The 11,171-nt window shown below is 75.6% G+C and overlaps 2 protein-coding genes across 5 annotated transcripts; both read right to left on the minus strand.

Annotated features, from left to right (window-relative positions):
- Positions 1 to 1,581: 1,581 nt before the first annotated feature.
- On the minus strand, positions 1,582 to 6,353 carry MBD3 (methyl-CpG binding domain protein 3). Of its 4 annotated transcripts, none has more exons than XM_051828625.3 (7): positions 6,092 to 6,353; positions 3,624 to 3,783; positions 3,316 to 3,453; positions 3,122 to 3,212; positions 2,863 to 3,040; positions 2,045 to 2,242; positions 1,582 to 1,957 (listed from the first exon to the last, which is right to left on the minus strand). In XM_051828625.3, exons 1-6 carry the CDS (start codon positions 6,103 to 6,105, stop codon positions 2,050 to 2,052), a joined length of 774 nt encoding a protein of 257 aa, XP_051684585.1. In that variant the 5' UTR covers positions 6,106 to 6,353; the 3' UTR covers positions 1,582 to 1,957; positions 2,045 to 2,049. The 4 variants fall into 4 exon arrangements, with proteins under 4 accessions (XP_051684585.1, XP_051684584.1, XP_089171376.1 ...); XM_051828624.2 differs by having other exon boundaries at positions 5,996 to 6,347; XM_089315250.1 differs by having other exon boundaries at positions 3,316 to 3,414; positions 6,092 to 6,256.
- A 2,074-nt stretch (positions 6,354 to 8,427) lies between these two features.
- Positions 8,428 to 10,514, minus strand: UQCR11 (ubiquinol-cytochrome c reductase, complex III subunit XI). The gene is made up of 3 exons (XM_051828621.3): positions 10,401 to 10,514; positions 9,458 to 9,604; positions 8,428 to 8,561 (listed from the first exon to the last, which is right to left on the minus strand). The coding sequence occupies exons 1-2, from the start codon at positions 10,448 to 10,450 to the stop codon at positions 9,484 to 9,486; spliced, it is 171 nt and encodes a 56-aa protein (XP_051684581.2). The 5' UTR covers positions 10,451 to 10,514; the 3' UTR covers positions 8,428 to 8,561; positions 9,458 to 9,483.
- Positions 10,515 to 11,171: the final 657 nt, after the last annotated feature.

An 11,171-nucleotide genomic window follows, 5' to 3' on the forward strand; every position in this document is an offset into this window, starting at 1 on the left:
GTGGCCCCGCTTATGGGGCGCTCAGCCTGGTCCCCGCCACACCCCTAACCGCCTTTCCTGAACCCCAGGCCTGATCCGGCCCTCAGCCCACGGGACCAGGACCTGCCCCGCCCCAGCAAGCTCGTGGCATCTCCCACCCTGTCCTGGGTGGGACACAGGGGTGCCGGGGACAGCATCAGGGGTCGGGCACCTCCCACTCGGCAGCCAGTGTGGGGCGGCTGGCTCCCCCCGGGAACACGGCCCACCCATCCCCTGAGGGCAGGTGCTCACGGGAGAGCCTGGGTCCATCGCAGCCCGGGCGGCCGCACACCCTGGGGCCCCTGCACCCCCGTGGGAGAGCTGTGCTGAGTCCTGGCCGACGCCCATGTGAGGGGCGAGCTGGCGGAGCTCCGTACCCCGCTTTTCAAATGAACTCACAGGCAGCACCGGCCCGTGCTGGAAGCCCCTGGCAGCGGGGGACCCGACCACCCTGGCCACGCGGGCGGCCTTGTGTGCTCGCGGCCAGCCGGACCCCGCTCCTGTTCAGTGGGAGGGGCCCTGCCCTCCACACCCCCCAGGGCTGGCACACTGGGGGTGGCGATGGAGGAGCCCTGGGTGTCTCCAGGCCAGAGGCGCTCACGGCTGGCGGCACAGCCCGGGGAGCCCCGCCCAGAGTCCTGGAAGGAGCGGGCAAAGGCGCAGGGGGATGGGGGTGGAGGCGTGGGCGCTGCGGGCGACCAGGCAGTCCGGCCGAGGTGCCCAGGATCCACGGAGGACAGGCAGGTGTGGGCCCCCGGCCCGTGGCCACTAACACTTCTTGAGGGCCTCTCACCAGGCCCAGACCCCCACGTGAGAGGGGGCGTCCAGGCCAAGTCCCCGCCAAGGCCAAGGGGTCAGGACAGGAGGCGGGGCGGCTTCCACAGGCCACGCCCCCAGGGTGAGGTCAGGGTGGGTGAAGCAGAGGGGGGTTCCTCCCCTCCCAGGGTGATGTGGGTGGCTCCGCCCCCCACCCCGGGCAGCTGGGGCTCGGACCTGAACCCTGGTACCCTGGGCTGTGGCCAGCATGGCCCCCTCCTCACCACGCAAGAACAGTGGGGGGCTGTCCCCCATCACTGCCCACCCAGCCTCCAGACACCCAGGCCCCGCCCCTGCAGGAGCAGCCCTGGCCCCACCCACAAAGGCCTCGCACCCTTCCAACCTCCAGGACAGAGACCCCAGGCTGCCACCTCCGGAGCCAGAGGCTGGCCGCCTGGCCCTCCTGCCCACACAGCGCCGGCCCCGCGGGGCCAGGGTCCGAGCCAGCCAGGACCTGTGCCTGGACCTGACCTGGGGCAGGGAAGACGCTGGGACCACGGGCGAGCGCAGCAGAGCCCTGGTCACCTCCCGTGTCCGGGGCTCGGCCCTCACGTTCACCCACAGCTGCCATGGGCCAGGGCTCGGCCCGCCCACCCCGCGGGCGCCAAGGGGTCCTGGCTGGACCACAGGTGGCCCTCTGGGGGGCTGACGGCACTCTGCCCTGTGGCTCCTCGGGCCACCCCTCCACGGCGGGGCTCCCCACCCCTCCTCGGTGTGCCCACGCTCAGTCACGCGCTGTCCAGCCCGTCCGCGTCACCCGTTTATTGAGGGAAGCGGCTGGTGGGGTGCACACTCGCTCGGGGCTCAGGCCCAGCCCAGCCGGAGAGCACCGCCCAGGGGCTGGCCCGGGCAGCTCCACGCCCGCTGGGGCCGGGGGCCCCTGGGCCTCACCAACGCGACGGCGGCGGCGCCCTCGCGCGAGTCCTCGTGGCCGGGCAGGGCCCAGGAGCCGGCGGCACCTCCAGAACCCGGGTCTTCACGGAGCCGCGCCCCCGAGGGCCACGGGAGGACGACGGCCGCTCCGAGCGGAGCCGGGGGCCCTGCCTCGGGCCGGGCAGCCTGGTCCCGCGCGGCCGCTCCGAGGCGAGCTGGGGCCCTGCAGCAGGGGCTCCTGGGCGGGCGTCTGGAAGAGCAGGCAGGGGTGCTGTGAGCGCGCGGGCTGGCCCCGCCCACGCCACGCCCACCCCGGCCGGCCGGCGCTGAGCTGCACCTGCCCTACGCCTGCTCCAGCTCCCGGTCCTGCTCAGCCTCGTCGTCGTCCTCGTCGTCGTCGTCGTCCTCGTCGGCGCAGGCCTTGTCCAGCGGGGCCTCGCCGTCGCGGGCCAGCTCCTCCACGTGGGCCAGCATGTCGGCCATCAGCGCCTCCTCCAGCCGCTTCCGCACCTGCTGCACCAGCTCCTCCTGCTTCCTGGGGACGCACAGGGCCCTCACCGGGGCGCCGGGCAGCTGGCCCGCCGCAGGCCGGCCCCGCGGCCCCCCCCCCCCGCGTGTCTCCCGCTGTGCGGCAGCGCCCGGCCCGGCCCCCGCCACGCCCGTGGCTCGGAAGCCTCCGTCCTGCCTTGCAGTCCCCGGGCCGCGGTGAGAGCCTGCAGCGGCCTGACCCGCAGACGCAGCGCCCGCAGGCTCCTGCGCGCAGTCGCGGTCGCGGTCGTGGTCGCAGGGTCGGGGCGGAGGCTCAGGGAGATGAGAAACTCCAGGGCCGAGCCCCTCCCTGCCCGGCCTGGCTCCGGGCACTTTGCAGGGGGCGGCAGGCAGCGGGGGGTCAGCACGCCTGCGCCACGCTCGGGAGGGCTGCCACTCCGGCCCCAGCTCCCTGCTGACAGACCACCGCGGTCGGCTGCGCCCTCTGCCTCTCCGCCCCTCCAGCCCGCGGCGGCCGCCGACCACCTCTTCCCGGCCCCGCACCCTGCCAGGGTGGCGCGTTCCTGCCGATCCAGACTGGGGCTGGGCCCGGAGCGCCCAAGGGCCCCCAGGGCGGGGCCGGCACGGCTCCTCCCTGCGGCCCCTCCCACGGGGAGGCGTGGCTACCTGATGTCCTCGTCGGTCACCATGAAGGCCTTGCACAGGGGCTGCGTGGTGTTCAGCCACACGCCGGGGTTCTTCTCCACGGCCGCCGAGAGCTGCCCGGTGATGGGCATGGTGCTGGTGTGCAGGGCGCTGGCGATGGCTGACAGCAGAGTCTCGTCCGTGCAGCCGGGCCCCACCCCTAGGCGGCACGGGCAGGTGGCGCGGCGGCCCGGACTTCCGCCCGCACCCCCCGCCTCCTCCCCAAGGTCAGCGCGCTTACCCTGCAGGCCTTTGGGCAGGTCCATGGTCTTGACCAGCTCCTCGGCGATGTCGAACGCGTTCAGGCCGCTCAGCTTCTTCTCCCAGAAGAGCTGCGGGGCGAGGCCGGGTGAGGGCGGCGCGCGCCCCGCGGCACGGGCACAGGCACGGCACGGGCGAGCGCGCACCGCGGCGGGGGCGGGGCGGGGGGCTCACCTGGCGCGGCTGCTCCACCGCCTTCTGCGGGTCGCTCTTCACCTTGTTGCTCGGGTGGTTGGTGATCTTGGTCACCGGCTGCTTGAAGATGGAAGCCGTCTGCCGCACGGGGAGCGCCGTGTTCAGGTCGGGCTTGCCCTGCGGAGAGCGGGCGCTGCAGCGCGGCCGCGGCGCGGGGGCCGCCAGGGCGGTGGGCGGCGGGTGCTCCCGCGCGCACAGCCCCGGCCACGTCCGCGCCATGCGGGGAGCAGCAGGGAGCGACGGATCGCGGCCCCGCCCGGCGTCACGCTGACGTCACGCGCGCTCACCTTGACCTGGTTGGACGAGTCGTAGCGCACGCGCTGCCGGCTCTTGGCCATCTTGCCCAGCAGCATCTTGCCCGTGCGGAAGTCGAAGGTGCTCAGGTCCATGGAGCCGCCCAGGTAGCGCGCCAGCTGCGGCTTGCTGCGGAACTTCTTGCCGCTCGGGCTGCGGGCACAGGCGCGGTCGGCGTGCGCCCCAGCGGCCGCGCGCCCGCCCCAGCCCGCGCGCCCCGCACACTCCGGAAGCAGAAGGGGCAGCCGCGAGGCCGGGCGGGGGGCGCCTGACGCCCCCCACCGCCACCACCACGCAGTCTTACGCGGGCGACTCCACACCCGGGTCTGCCCACGAGCGCGCGCGCGCGCGCAGGCTTGCGGCCGCTCAACTCCGCGCGGCCAGGAAACCGGCCGAGGTCCGACCCTCGCTGCGCGCCCAGGGGCTCCGCAGACCCAGGTACCACCGGGGGCGCTGGGGGCGATTCGGAGCAGGGCTGCGCAAGCCACCAAAATAAAACGGAGCCGCTGCTCGGGCACCCACACCCCGCGTCTGCTTCCAAACCCGCTCCCCGCGCCTGCGCCCGGGAGGCAGCCGCGATGGCCCCTGCACACGCGTGGGACAGGCGCAGTGGACACCCTAGCTTCAGCCCGGCCCAGCCCTGCCGTCACCCTGCCCCGGGCCCGGGCCCTGCCTTGGAAGGGGAAGGCGGGCGGGGGGCTGGCAGCCTGCGGTCAGCCGCCAGGGCCCGCGCTCCTTGGATACGGAAACCTGCACAGCTCCGCCGGGCGGCCTCTGCACGGGGCGCCCCGAGCGGCTGGGACCGCTAAGAGCAAAGTGCACGGACGCACGCGGCTTCCTGGCTACTGGGGAGGGGGGCACGGCTGGCGCGCGCCGGCCTTCTGCGCGGGGCACGGAGAACGTTCTGGAATCAGGGGTGGCAGCTGCACCAGCGGCAGGGGCGCGTGGGAACGGCGACTGTTAGGGAACGGGTTACGCGGATCTCACCGACACAGAAACACGGCCCTGGTGTTTTATTGAATGAGAAAAAGGACACTTCGTGAGGCCGCCGGCACCTCCCAGGCCAGCAGCGCTCGCCCCGCGGGTAGACGCCGACCCGCTCCGGGGAGTCCGGCCTCGGGACACCGTGGCCAGCCGCCTGCTGGGCGCCGGCCCCTCTGCGGGCCGCCCCGTGCCTGGGGACTGCTCTGCTCCAAGCCACCGCACCCGGGGGCTTACGGACCGACACCGGTCACTCGGCCGGCGGGACGGGCCCCCGACCTCACCGGGGAGGGCTGGACCCAAGGTTTCAGGCGCGAAGGGCAGGGTCCCCAGACACGGCTCCACCTCAGCACCCGGGGCGCCAGGGCTCCCGCAGTGACGGCCTGGCTGGAGCCCCAGGGCCTCGCCGCCCCGCCCCCAGCTGCTGCCCCCCCGCCTCAGCGGTAGGGGACCCAGCACGGCCAGCCGAGCGCGCCTGGCAGAGGGGCAGCAGCGGGGGAGCGGGGGCGCCTGGCCCGCGAGGGCTACCCTCGCCGCAACAGCCAGCGCGTCTGCCCGACTCGGGTCCCTGCCGCGGGGGGAACGGGCCATCCCATGAGCGCGCGCCCAAGGGTCCAAGCCGCGGGGGGAACCGGACACCCTGTGAGCGCGCGCCCAAGGGTCCAAGATGCGGGGGGGACCCGGACACCCTGTGAGCGCGCGCCCAAGGGTCCAAGCCGCTGGGGGGACCCGGACACCCTGTGAGCGCGCGCCCAAGGGTCCCTGCTCCGGGGGGAACCCGGCCATCCCGTGAGCGCACGCCCAAGGGTCCAAGCCGCGCGGGGGACCTGGCCACCCTGTGAGCGCGCGCCCAAGGGTCCCTGCCCCGGGGGGAAGCCGGCCACCCCGTGACCGCGCGCCCAGAGATTCCTACCCAGAGGTGCACCCAGCCACCCTGTGAGCGCGTGCCCCGGGGGGGACCCGGCCACCCCGCGAGCGCGCGCCCAGGAAGCGGCATCTCCATGCACGCCTGCCCGCCCGGGACCCGGCGCGGCTGCGGAAGCGCCCCCCGTGGAATTCCCCCTGCACCCTCGCGCGGACCGCAGCCCCCCGCCCACGCCCCCAGCCCCCCGGGCGGCGTCCGGCCGCCGCCCGGCGCCCCTCGCCCCGCGCGTGCGTCCCCCGGGCCCGCGCGAACAAAGGCCGCGGGAGACGGCCCCGCACCACGCGGAGCCGGCGGAGCCGCCGCCGCCGCCGCCGCCGCGCCGGGCACGCACGACGCACGCACGACGCACGGCGCACGCGCGGGGCCCAGGCCGCGGCCCGGGGCGGGGGGCGCCCAGGCCGCGCGGAGGCCGCCGGGAGGCGCCCGTTGGGGCCCTGCGCGGCCGGCGCGCTCATTCACCTATAGTAAAAGACATCCCTGTGGCCGGCGGACAGCCCCGACCTTCTGGGCACTTCTTCCCTCTCCCAGCCCTGCGGGAGCGCCGGGCACTCCCACCTCTTCCGCTCCATCGCGCCCGGCTCCTCGGCGCGCCTCCGGGCCCGCCGCCGCCGCCGCCGCGCGGACCCCCGCTCGCCGCCGCCGCTGCCTCCGCCGCCGCCGCTCGCCGCCGCTGTTCCGGCCCGCGGGCGCCCGCCCTCCGCCCCCAGCCGGGCGCGCGCCGGCTCTGCCGCCCTGCCGGCCCCCTCCCCGCGCTCGCCAGCCCCCGCTCGGGGGGCCCGCTCCGCCCACCCGCCCGCGCGGGGCCCCGTGCTGCGCAGCCGCGGCGCCGGGCCCCGCCCCGCCCCGCCGGCCCCGCCCCGCGCCGGCCGCGCCAATCGGCTCGCGGCCAGGGGGTGGGGCTCCCGCCGCGGGGCCCAGTGCTGCGCCGTCCCCGCCCCACCCCGCAGGCCCCGCCCCACGCCAGCCGCACCAATCGGCTCGCGGCAGGGGGGTGGGGCTCCCGCCGCGGGGCCCAGTGCTGCGCCGCCGAGCGCCGGCCCCGCCCCACCCCGCCCCACGGCAGCCGCACCAATCGGCTCGCGGCCAGGGGGCGGGGTCTCCGGCCGCGGGGCGGGCGCGCCTGCGCTCTCGGCCGGCCCACGGGGTCAGCGCGTCCTGGAAGCGGCGGGCACGGAGGGGGTTCGCGCGTCTGCCCGGGTCCGCCTCCTGCCGGCCGAGGGATCCCTGGGCGCCCCGTGCCTCGCCGGGGTGTGCATGCAGCGGGGCCGACAGCGGGTCCGCGCCGCCGCTACAGCCCGTCTCGGGGGTCCCGCCGGGCACGAGGACCCCCCACCCCCGCCGCTGCCCCCAGCCTCCAGGCTCCTCGCAGGCGTCCATCCCCGGGACTGGTCCCCTCTCCCGGTGTCCGCAGCTCCCGGGAAGACCCTTGGCTGGGCCGCCCCGGCCCCAGTTCCGTTTCAGCGCCTGTGGGGTCGGCGAGAGCAGAGGGGCTCCGCGCGGACCGCAGAGGCAGCGCCGGCCCAGGGGGCTCGTAGCCGGCTGTGGGGTCGCGGGGGCGGCGCGTCTTGGTGTCGGCTGCGCGGCGTCGGACTTTCGTCCCTTCGGACTGAGTTTTGCAGGAGCTCAGTCCAATCCCACGGCCGCTTGCAGATCTTAATCCGGGAAAGCGCCCACCCAAAAGCCTGCCTCGCCCGGCCAGGCGCGGAGCCTGGACACCTCTGAGGGCCATCGCAGCTGGACGGGGGGTGGGTGCCGGGCAGGCCGCGCCCAGGCACCGATGCCCCCCACCGTGGTGACGCAGGGGACCCCTGTCCGTCCGTAGAGCCAGCCCAGAAGCTTCTTGACCCAGAGGCCCCCTGGGAGGCGGTGGCCACCGGGGGCCGGGGCCGCTCAGGTCTGTGGCCCCGCGTGCCTGCTGGCAGGTGACCCGTGACTGAGGGGGCTGGCGGGAGCTGCCGCCTGGACCACACTGCGTGTCCAGCCGCTGCCCGTGGACGCCTGGGAGGCCTTGGCCTCGTGGCAGCTGTGGATTCTGGGTGCATACCCAGAGACACGGCTGGTGTGGTGGCGCAGCGGGTTAAGCCAACACCTGCCACCTGCCTGTTCCTCTTCCAACCCCGCCCCCTGCTCCTGCGCCTGGGCCACCCCTGGGGATGGGGTGGGGGGCCTGGCCCCTGTGGCCACCTGGGGCCGAGCCAGCGGCAGGAACACCCACACGGCTTCCCACGGCGCTGGTCGCGGGGCTGGGATCCGGCCGCCCCCAGCCCACGCCTGCCAGTCTGAGGGCTCTGTCCTGCAGAACGGTGGCCAGCCGCTCTCCCAGCCCCCGACACTGCTCGGACCTGCGGGCCTGGGCCCCGGGGCCCCTCGGGAATCTGACACTGCCCACGGCCTCTCCCCCTGGCCACTGCTCAGAGACGTGAGGGCCAGGGCCTGCGGCGCCGCTCCCCCTGGGCTCTGAGAGGTCGGGTGGTCCCTGGGGTGTGGAGCAGCTCCCTGCCAGGGACAACCACAGCGCCCCCAGACGTGGCAGGAGGGACAAACGGGCGGGGGGCCAGTCCACCGTCAGGGGAACTCCAGGGACAGCCGGACTCCTGTAGGGGGGCTCTGGGGCAGGACCTGGACTGCCACCCCCCACCGGGATTCTGGGGGGCTTGGGGGCCCACTGGGTTCCTCGGGAGCTGCAGGCGCGAGGGGTCCCAGATGCTGCCCCCTGGAGGAGGGGCTGCACACCGACGTCCACCTGAGTCGTGGGGAGCCGACTCCCTCGGTGCCCGCGGACCGCCACTGCCCACTGCCACAAATCGCCGGCACCGACAGGACCCTGGGCCGGCACCGACAGGACCCTGGGCTGCCGAGGCGGCCGGGAGCCAGCACGAAGGACGCGGGCGGCAGGCTCAGGGAGTTTAATGCTGGCCGCGTCACAACCTCAAGGACCCCCGCGCACCCCGCGTCTCCCCCGCGTCTTCCTGCAGCGTCCCCGGGGCCGAGGGTCTTCCTGGACACGGCGGGCGCCGGCACACACCTAGAGAGACAGAGGAAGCGGGCTGAGCTGAAGGCCCCGGCCACGGAGCTGCCCGTGCGGTGCCAGCGTGAGCTGGGGGGAGGCTGCCTTGGTGAGGCCGGCATCCCACACGGGCGCCGGTTCGAGTCCCGGCTGCTCCACTTCCCATCCAGCCCCTGCGCCCGCGTTGGAGAGCAGCGTGGCGTTCCAGGCTCCTGGCTTTGGCCTGGCCCAGCCCCGGCGGTTAGCAGGACTGTGGGAGGGAATCAGCGGGTGGCCAGTCTCTGTGCCACGCACCCACCATTTAGGGGCGCATCAGGGGTGGGAGGAGCCCGTGGCTGTGCCACGCCCCCACCACGCAGGGGCACACCAGGGGTGGGAGGAGCCCGTGGCTGTGCCACGCCCCCACCACGCAGGAGAGCACCAGGGGTGGGAGGAGCCCATGGCTGTACCACGCCCCCACCACGCAGGGGCGCACCAGGGGTGGGAGGAGCCCATGGCTGTACCACGCCCCCACCACGCAGGGGCGCACCAGGGGTGGGAGGAGCCCGTGGCTGTGCCACGCCCCCACCACGCAGGAGAGCACCAGGGATGGGAGGAGCCCGTGTCTGTGCCACGCCCCCACCGCGCAGGGGCGCACCAGGGGTGGGAGGAGCCCGTGTCTGTGCCACGCCCCCACCACGCAGGAGAACACCAGGGGTGGGCGGAGCCCATGGCTGTACCACGCCCCCACCACGCTGGAGAGCACCAGGGACGGACCCGCACCCTGCGCATGGACACTGTGGGGCCCACGCCGCAGGCGCCTGGCAGCCCCTCGGTGGAGCCGGACGCGACCGGGTGGAGGCCCGGGGAGCTCCCCCGTCAGCGGGCACTCACGTGAGCCAGCCACGGCCACTGGGCCCAGCGCCAGGACTTACCGCTGGGGGTCTGTGGAGGGCGGGCTTCATTCATTGTCTTTGAACTTGCCGTTGATGTAGGGCACCCAGTCCAGAATCAGCCGCCAGTCGGTGGCCCAGACCAGCCCCACGGCGCCCACGGCGCCCCACCTGCTGGCCGTGGGGACCCTGCGAGGACAGCGCGGTCAGGCCCGGCTCCCAGAGGCCTCCGGGGCCCCCCAGACGGCGGCTGGACTCCCGGCTTCCCTGGGGGGGGGACTGTGCACAGCGGGGACGACCGAGGTCCCGCTTCCAACGGGGGAGCCCTGCGGGGGGACCCCTGGGCCAGTGTGGAGATGGCCCGAGGCGGGGCGAGGGCCGTCTCCCCGGCTCCCACGGGCCCCGAGACTGCCGCCCACGGGGTCCCTGGCCTCCCACCGTCCCTTTTCCCACGGAGGCTGGAATTCGCACCCGAGTCCCAGCACACCGGCCCACGCTGGGACGTGCAGGAGGCACTGCGGCGGGGCGGGGGGCCGCAGGTGCCTCCCTGTCGGGGTGACGCGGGGCGCCGGGCTCCGCTCCACCCGCGGGTGGATCCGCCGCTCAAGCGGGCACTGGCCAGCGCCTCGGGAACCCGGCGCCGGGGCTGGGCCCAGAGACGGCCAGAGGAGCCCGGTCTTGGTGGACACCGTCACGCCGCTCGGGCCCCGCGGGGAGCGCCGGCGAGCGGGCGGGGTCCAGCCGGAAGCGCCCCGGGCAGCCGCGAGCCCAGCTCCCGCGGGCATCCCGCGGATGCAGCGGTCACCGCCCGGCGGCACAGAGCACGCGAGCGCCGGGCCCCCCCCCCAGCTGGTCTACACTGCACGCGGCCGCCCTCGGCCCCGGCGAGGTCCCAGCCTGCTCGGAGCCAGGGGGCCGGAGGTGGCCTCAGACCCCCGCGCCCCGCGGAGCCCACGTCCGCTCGTGTCGCCGGGGCGGTCCTCACCAGTTCTTGACCAGCTCCCGGTAGCGCGGACCCAGGAACCTGGTCAGCATCACGGCTCGCTCCGCACCCTCAGGGTCACCCCGTCTGGCCGGCTCGGCCGCACTGCGCACGCGCAGCGCGCAGGCCCCGCCGTCGCAGGTGTGCGCGCGCAGCCCCGGAAACGCTTGCCGTCACTTCCGGGGAGGGCACGGAGAGTAACGGGCGCGGCGAGCGTCACGTGACCGCGCCGTGCGGGCATTGGGCCAGGGAGGCTCCGGCCGTGTGCTGGGGCGGACATGCCGGTCCGCCGGCCCCTCAGGCGGCTGCTGGGGCAGCGCGGGCGCCCCGGACAGCTCTGCCCACCCGAGGGCGGAGGCGCGAGCCAGCGGCAGCCCCACGCCCACCCCGTGTCCCTGGGGGCCGTGCACGTGGCTTTCGCGGGTCTGCGTGTGGAGGCGGCCCCAAGGGCCCGCAATGGAGCGAGACGATGCCGCGGGCGGCGGGCAGCCCGACTCTGGTGGACTTGGGCGGCAGGGTGGGCCGGGGCTGGAGGCGGGGGTCCCGGAGAAGCCGCCGCAAGCAGGGACCCCGGGACGCGGGGGGGGACAGCTCCCAGGATGGGGGGACTCCTCCCCACCCCCGCCCCCGGCGGCAGCTCCCAGAATGGGGGGGTCCTGCTTCCCCACTCCCGCCCCCGGCCCTGGGGGCAGCTCCCAGGATGGGGGGGGGTCCTGCTCCCCACCCCCGCCTCCCGGCCCAAGGACTGGGGTGGGTTCTGGGGCTCTAGACAGA

This window comes from Oryctolagus cuniculus, chromosome 16, assembly GCF_051225735.1.
Source record: "Oryctolagus cuniculus isolate XC-2025 breed Fujian yellow rabbit chromosome 16, ASM5122573v1, whole genome shotgun sequence".
NCBI lineage: Eukaryota > Metazoa > Chordata > Mammalia > Lagomorpha > Leporidae > Oryctolagus > Oryctolagus cuniculus.